This window comes from Arachis ipaensis, chromosome B03 (genome assembly GCF_000816755.2).
Source record: "Arachis ipaensis cultivar K30076 chromosome B03, Araip1.1, whole genome shotgun sequence".
In the NCBI taxonomy this organism is placed as follows: domain Eukaryota; kingdom Viridiplantae; phylum Streptophyta; class Magnoliopsida; order Fabales; family Fabaceae; genus Arachis; species Arachis ipaensis.
Genome location: NC_029787.2, coordinates 114,864,369 through 114,872,993, shown reverse-complemented (window position 1 = coordinate 114,872,993; position 8,625 = coordinate 114,864,369). Strand labels below are relative to the sequence as shown.

The window sequence follows — 8,625 nt, the reverse complement described above, 5'->3', positions numbered from 1 at the left end:
GTATAAAATTGTTTAAAATTTTGATTCTAAAAAGATATATGTGCATGTTTAATTTGTTGTGTTAATGTAAAGCTAAGACAGTGTAACAGGAAACACGTAAACAAAAGTAGGGGTGGTCCCCAAACAGGTAAAGCAGCAAATGATAGTTATATAATATGATCCATAACCATATGTAGTGTCCATATATAAAAGCCTCATCAAACTCAAACTTAAGTGTAAAGAAACTCATAATAATGATGATGAAAGAAAGCAATAATAATAAGAAGGCGTACATGGCAGTGATCCTGATACAAGCCATATACGCAGTCATGTTCCTTCTCTCCAAGGCAGCATTCGACCATGGCATCAACACCTTCATCTTCGTCTTTTATAGGCAGGCCCTGGCCACTGTTTTCCTCGCTCCTTTTGCTTTCTTCTTCGAACGCAAAACTGCACCACCTCTCTCATTTCTCACCCTCTGCAACATCTTCTTCCTTTCTCTCTTCGGGTGGGTATACACTATATACTATATTATTAGAGGAATACTAGAAGCCCATCCAATTTATTATTTTTTATTATTAATTAGTTAATAATGTTTAAAAATGTGAAATAAAAGATATTATTAAATTATTAATCTAAAAAAACTAGATTGATGTCCAAAAATAATTATAAAAAATAATAAATTTTAATATTTTTAATATTGTTATATTCATGCATTGAAATTAAAGCACTTAAATAAATAGTTAAGAATAATGCATCAGGATCACGGGGAGCTTGGACGTATATGGTATTGCACTTATATACACTTCACCCACTTTGGCTTCTGCTACCACTAACTGCCTTCCAGCCATTACCTTCTTCTTGGCACTCTTACTCAGGTTTGCATTTTCATTTTCTATTCTTCGGCTTAACTTGGATTTTGTTTATCGACAGTTACATATTTACATGACACTTGCAATAATTATATAAAAAAAAATATTAAAAAACAGTAATAAATTTTTATGTTGGTTTAATATTTTTGGTAAAGAAAAGTATAGGTAGACAATGAAAATATTAAACAATGTGAACAATGAATATATCGGATGTTCATTTTACTAGGTGTGCGAATGGTTATTCTAATATTAAGATTTAGGTAAATAATTTAAAAGTGTAGTGTGTTTTAATTTGATTAGTGATTGTTCATGTTGTTAACAAAAATTATTGGTTACTTAATGTTACCCTTTTCGTAATAAATGAGATGGGGGGGGGCTAATAAGGTGGCACTAAAAGAAGAGAAATCAGAGTTCGATTTCGATTTTGCATTTGATTAAGGTTAGGTCTAAAAAAAAATTTTCTTAAAGCCGCCCATGTTTATTGATTGAGGATATTTCTCTTTTCGCTTTTGGAAGAAATGCGTTGTGCTTCTTCGTTTCTCAATAAAGCTAGCTAATTAAGATTTGAATTCAAGACAAAAATGGAATTAAAGGGACTAGTCTGAGCTTAATTAGGCTTTGTATGTTAAACCACAGTTGAAATCATTGTTTAGCATTGAAATTTAATAATTAAGATTTGAATTGAAGACAAAAATGGAAATAAATGTAGACTTATCTTTTAGGGCTGTGTTGATTCTGATGATGGATGGATTTCAGGATTGAAATTCTGAAAGTAAAGACAGCGGCGGGTGTGGCTAAAATGGTAGGTGTGGTGGCATGCTTGTGTGGAGCCGCAACACTTGCTTTCTACAAAGGTCCTCATTTTCAGCTTTTAGGGCACCATCAAATACAACCATCTTCTTCTTCTCCTCCTTCTTCTTCTTCTTGGGTAAAGGGTTGCTTCCTCATGCTCCTCTCTAACTTCCTTTTTGGGATTTGGCTTGTGCTACAGGTAACTAATTAATACCTACTCTTCCTTATGTACTTTTATTTCTATATATACATAGAATTAATTAATAATATGTATAAAATACATACAGGGTTTTGTGGTGAAAGGATACCCTTCAAAGCTGCGTCTTACGACTCTTCAGTGTTTGTGTAGCTCAATTCAGTCTTTCTGCATTGCATATGGCGTAGAGAGAAGCATTGAGCAATGGAAGCTGAGTTGGAATGTCTCACTCATTGCCGTACTATACTGTGTAAGTACTCATCGCAGCGCCGTATATGTATATGTATTTATTATATATGAATATTCATGCATGCATGTACGTATTATTATACAGGGAATAATGGTGACGGGTGTGACGTATTACATACAAACATGGGTGATAGAGAAGAAAGGGCCAGTGTTTCTGGCCATGTCAACGCCACTCGCTTTCATAATCACCGTCGTCTCCTCCGCAATTCTGCTGCACCAGATCGTAACTTTGGGAAGGTGATTAATTAATATACATTATCTAAAATAAAGCATCTTTTCATTTCATATATATAACTTTTTGATGTTTGATTGAGCAGCATTTTAGGTGGGTTACTATTGGTTATAGGATTGTATAGCGTTCTGTGGGGTAAGACAAGAGAGGAAATGCCCAAAGTCACAGACTTGGAGGTTGGATCGGAGCACCACCCCCCACCGCCGCAATAAGCTACAGCTACTCCGGCCCATTTCTTAATTGAGATCATCATAAATATATATAACTATATACTAGGTTTTTATTTTATTTAATTATATATATATTATTAGACTAATGCTGCTTATTTGGTTCAGCTTCTGCCTTTTATATATATTTTTAACTAGAGAAATTCTATAATGATTAATATATTAGTGTTTAATTTGGCTAAAAAGTATGAGTGGAAAAGGCTTAAAAATTAGGCTTTAAATCTTGCTAACTCAACTACTTTTCAATAAGGATTTTGTTAGGTAGACAATGACTTTTGTGAATAATGTATTCTAAAATTGATCCAATAAAATAAAAATACATTATACTTCTACATTATTCACCTAAATCTTAATATTAGAATAACCATCCGCACACCTAGTGAATTGAATATCCGATATATTTATTGTTCACATTATTTAGTATTTTCATTGTTTACCTGTATTTTTCCTTTCAACAAACATGTTAGTTACAATTGTTAATACCTTGTTATAATACACTAAAACGGTAACAGATACATTTAAATATTATTTAATAAATACAATTACATGGCAAATAATTCAAATCATAAAAAACGATATAACGTGAACATGAATAGGGTATTCAGCTGACACGTGGTACAATAAGGAATCTCATCTATCATTACATGTTTGTATAAAGTATTTATAAAAAGAAGAATAACCTGTATTTAATTTGCACCAATCTTTAATGTAAAAATCAATTTGCTTACACTGTTTGCATATTAGTATTTAAATTTGCAGATAGTTTTGCATTGACATGAATAATGGACTTCCCGGTTACAATTTACATTGTGATTTTTGTTTGATCTGACACGGTCAGTCCACAAATATAAATCAACAACGCAGAGTACACAACACACTTAATTAAAAAAATAATAATAATAATTGAAACATACGTGATGACTTACTGTTCTAATGAATGTGAGTGGTAGCAACATCTGTTGCGTGATGATGATGATAATCTGTTACGGTCGCATCAATCTCAATTACCTTCTCTTCAGCCACAGCAACACCAACTTCTTCTTCAAATTGTTCTTCTCCTACTTTCACTGCTTCACTGCTTTCATTACTTTCTTCTGTTTTCTTTAAAGGTATCGCATCTTCTTTTGCTGTCTCCTCTTCATTGATTTTCGCTGCTTCTTTGGTTTCTTCTTTCGCTGTCTCCTCCACTGCATGTTTCTCATTTTCTGTGGAAACCTTTGCATCTTCATTCTAACACGGCACCCACCAAGAAACAATAATTCAAGGTTGCATAAATAAAACACATCCATACAAAATGAAATAAAACTTTGGTATTTTTTCAACATGTTCAACTCTTGAATAGTGGATGGACATCAATCATCAATTCATCGTGTTACAAGAATTCTCCATTGTTTTCTTGATTTTTGTGATTTTTTTCCCTTCCTGTATTGGGTAACTACGTTTTTTATTTCTTAATCAAGATGGGCCGTAAAAGAGAATCACTGGCCCAGCCCATTTACAGAAAGTTGCTGGGAAAGAGCTTCAATTAAAAACATCTCTCCCACTCTCACACTCACTAATTTGTACCTACACTCTTAACATAATTCAGTGACATTTGTCAACCAAAAAACAATAATAATAAGAGTAATTATTCAAATCAGTCTCCAAAGATTTTAAAAATGGATATTTTAGTCCCAAAAAAATTAATACACAAATCAATTTTCAACATTTTTCTCCATCAGATATAACAGTCCCCCATTCATTTTTTGGCGTGACTCACTAATGGAAAATGCTGAGTTAGCACGTACACTAAAAAAAATGCTAAATACTGTCGAAATTACTACCTGATTTAGTGTGAGACGTTAGCAGCGGATTTACCGGCGGATTTGATAATAAATTCGTCGGATAAAAAAATTACTATCAGATTTAATTTTCTGACGCTAAATTCATCGATAATAATTGGAGGAAAAAAAAGAAAAAATGGCGTGATCATTACGTCATATATACCGGTGGATCGGTAATCCGAAAAGGGTATAACATTGCGTTTTGGTCGTCGCAAAGCATTATCATCGGATTTACTTCGAACTGCAAATCCTCTCCCTTCATTTTCGAACATCTCTCTCTCTCTAACACATACAAATAACCTCCAGCAGGCCCTCCACCAGCGTTGGCCACCACCAACAACGTTCAAAGACTGCATGGACTCTTTGCGTCACGTTGGTTGCTCTATCGCCGCCGTTTTTGTCACTCCCACCACTGTTACCATTTTTGCCGCCACCACTGCTGCACCGCTGCTCCTTGTGTGGCTGGAGCTGCCTCCTTTCAGGTATGTTGTCCTCCTCCTTCTTCTTATTTTTTAATTTATTTAAAAAAAATTCTAATAATGCAACCTTGCCGGTTAGTCATTGCTGCCACCACTTCGCTGTTTGTACTGTCGCCACTTTGTCGGAATTACCTCCTTCCTCCCTCTAGGTATGTTGTTCTCCTCCTTCTTCCTATTATTTTTCTTAAGATTTAGTTTATGTATTAGTTTAGATTTAGGATTTTTTTAATTTTGTTTTGATTTAGAAATTTTTTAATTCTGTTTTGATTATTCTTTGTTTGAAATTTTGTTTATAATTCTGATTTTCAATTTTGTTTTGATGATTTTGTGTTTATTTTTCTAATATCGTGAAAAATGAAAGTGATTGTTTTTGTATTGTTAAGGGTTTATCACTTGAATTTTGCATTAAAAATGTTGCTGATATATTGAATTTTTGAACTTTAGGTATAAATAAAACTAATATGCTATGGAAATTGGGGGTGGCAATTGTAAAGAAAATATGTCCTGATTCACCAGAATTTTTATCTTTGGTTATTGTTCCTTAAATATAATTTTGACATTCATTATTTATATTTTCTGTTTTTTATTGTGTTGTAGTTGCTGTACATTAGAATCTGGCTTAGAGATTGTGTAGGTTGGGTTAGAATGATGAAGCAAGTCGTAAAAATGGTGGTTTCTAATAAGATACAGAAGTCAGTGGCGGTAGCAGTGGATAGGCTATTCCACTATAAAGTGTACAACCGTTACATCAAACAAACTTCGAAATTTATGGCACACGACGAGCACAATCAATGTAACATTGGTGATCGAGTTAGTAACAATTTTTAACTTACCCATCTAATATGGATTTCTTGTTTATTTCTTAAAATATTGAACTTAGTTATTAGTATTGTCTTGAGATTTTAGTATTTTAATTTTAGACATAGTTTATATATCCTATAGATTTTTCAAGATGGTTAAATGTTAATATACCCTATAGATTTCTCAAGAAAACTTAGTAAGCGATATCTTTTACTGCTGTTCTTTCAAATTTGATTGGATCCTTCTAGGCCTTTGAGCAAGCGTAAACATTGGATTGTTGCTGAAATTCTCAAGAAAGCACGCATATATACTCCTTCCATTTAGGGCTGCACATGGATCGGATAATATCCGCATATTCGCGGTAATTATCCGCATCCGATCCGAATTTTATGGATCGGATATTATCCGATCCGCAGAGCCATCGGATCGGATCGGATCCGATTTGCACTATGGTAGGATCGGATCGCGGATTTGGCAGTGATATCCACAGATCCAATCCGCATATCCGCACATCTCATATAAATAGTATAATTAAGAAAGTAAACCCTAATGTGATATGAATTTTAGTGTGTTATTTTATGAATTTTATGATATCTTGTTTTTAATTTTTTATATTGTACTTTAATTTAAAATAATTAAACTTAGATCTTGTGTTATTATTTTTCTTTTGTTATTTAAGAGAACTTTTATTGACAATATTTTATGTGTAAATAGACTTAAACAGATGAAAAAATAAATTTTTTAGAGCCAAAAAGGGCCTTAGACACAAATTTTTTGAATTATACGGATATACCCGATATCCGATCCAATCCGATCCGCATACTTGCGGATCGGATCAGATCCAACTTGAAAAAATGCGGATATCATATCCGATCTGATCTGTGTGCAGCCCTACTTCCATTACACTAATATCCGAGAATGTGCCGTCCTGTACTGAAGCACCTACTCCTTAAATTGGAGTAAGGTATTGAAAGAATCTTAGTTGTTAAATCTATAACAATTTTGCTGTTGACATAAATGGAACTGAAAATAAAGTACAGTAGAGTCATTTAGTTGTTTGATACCTTATTCAAGTATAGTAGAAATGGTTTATATGCATATTTTTTGCAGCTTGAATTTGATTATGTTGTTTTGTTACTGTTAGTAAGAAAGATTGAAATGTAGCTTCTGGTTTTGTCATCGTCTTAGAAGATATCCAGAACCTCCTTTATTTTTCATTTTGAGATTCTGATATCATCTCTAAATTTGTTATGGTAGGATAAATTTATTGTGTTGCATTCTAAGGTTGATTAGCTTGTAATTTGATGGTTTGAAAACCAATCTTCTCCAATCTCATTTTCATATAAGTATTACTAGAGTTTACGTTGCCAAGTTAGCGTCAATGTTTGATCTTGATTACCCTAAAGTTTCTATGTCAGCTGTTTAATATGCATGAATTACGCTTTTTTTTATAATTATTTTCTGAGTTAATTAGTTTATTGTTATTAATTATCTGATTCATTATTTAGGCCATTAAACATTTTATTGACTTATTGTTTATTGTTGTCAATTTTTTAAGTTTATTATTATTTGAGTTAATTATTTTCTGAGTTAATTAGTGTTGTATTTTCTGTCAAAAACCGGCATTGTATTGAGTTTTCCTAATGGAGGTCTCGTTATTCCTCTTCGAAGCTCTTCGTGAAACCCTCGTTCTTCATTTGCAGAAATCGAAACATCCAAATTCAGTTCCAATATCCCCCTCCTCAAAAACGACATTGTTTTTAGAAACGCTGAGATTCTCCACCAAGCCAACACAATCCAAGATCTCCAAGCTGAGAATTAGAGGTTGGCCAAGGACCTCCATGAACTCAGGCTCCAAAGTGAGGAAGAAAAGAGAGAGTGAGTGTAAAACTAAAGCATTGGAAGATGAGATAGGAAACCACGGCCACGACCTCTATTCTTCTCAGAGGTTCCATAAAATTTTGAACAAGACTCTGGAAAAAAATGGCGTTGTTAGATCAAAGAAGTGGGAACTAAAAGCAGCTTCTAGAATGTGGTAGTGTTGCTGCAGTTTTTGAGAATTTCAAACCACAAGGAAATGGGCGATCGATAGGAAAAGAGCACGTGTCGAAGATAGGAAATGGCTTATGAAATTACTAGTCGATAGTCATGCTTTATGCATGGAAGATGGAACACACTAAATAAATATTTACATTATTTTTTATTCTAATTAAAATTCCATCACTTTCACTGTCTACCTCCATTTCCTCTGGTAATTTTTATTCGTTTTTAATCTAAATATGAAAAATTATTCAAACAGTAAAACCTTAGTATTAGTACTTCTAGCCACAAGAGCTATAAGACCACCATAATGTGTACTAGAAGGCATGAAAGCAATGTCTTGACATGTTGTTTGCCATAATTGTGGATGTTACTAATCCAACGTACATACTAATTAATAATTATTATAATGAAAGCAAGAGAATTATGATCCATGATATATAGCTGTAAAGGAATTGAAATCAATAGGTCCAAAGCCTTCAAAATCAAAGGGTGGCACGTTTAATTGGTTGGGAATTTTTTTGAAGGATAGTATTAAATAAAAAGTGAAGATTTTTATTTAATTATAAAAAATGTGTATTATACATAATAATTTTTTGCAACGAATGCGACAGACAAAGACAAGCTTCCCAAAGGCCAAAACTATTGAACATATGTAGCACATTATGCCTCGGTGGCATCTAAAAGAAAAAAAAAGGGTCCACACACACAAAAATTCCGTTTTTAATATCTGAGCTAAACTTTGGATGCCGACAGTAGCCAATAATATTATGGAAGTATTTAGATAAAAATGTTTTAAATGTTTTTTTAAAAGATATTTTTTAATAATTAAAATTTAATATATATAATTAATTAAATTATATTATTTTTATTAAAATTATATTAGAAAAATTAATTTAATTAAAAAAATTATGAATCAAATTTTGAACTGATAT

At 32.6% G+C, this 8,625-nt stretch overlaps 2 protein-coding genes across 2 annotated transcripts in view; one reads left to right on the top strand and one right to left on the bottom strand.

Moving 5' to 3' along the window:
* Window positions 184-2,636, top strand: LOC107630965 (WAT1-related protein At5g64700). The gene is made up of 6 exons (XM_016334260.2): window positions 184-487; window positions 741-857; window positions 1,608-1,842; window positions 1,931-2,089; window positions 2,174-2,325; window positions 2,406-2,636. The coding sequence occupies exons 1-6, from the start codon at window positions 234-236 to the stop codon at window positions 2,530-2,532; spliced, it is 1,044 nt and encodes a 347-aa protein (XP_016189746.1). The 5' UTR covers window positions 184-233; the 3' UTR covers window positions 2,533-2,636.
* Window positions 3,229-8,625, bottom strand: part of LOC107634627 (histone acetyltransferase KAT6A) — a 7,289-nt gene continuing 1,892 nt past the window's right edge. The window contains exon 2 of the mRNA XM_016338049.2: window positions 3,229-3,777. Within this exon, the coding sequence (XP_016193535.1) occupies window positions 3,478-3,777 (300 nt within the window). The 3' untranslated portion in view covers window positions 3,229-3,477. The remainder of the gene's footprint in view (window positions 3,778-8,625) is intronic.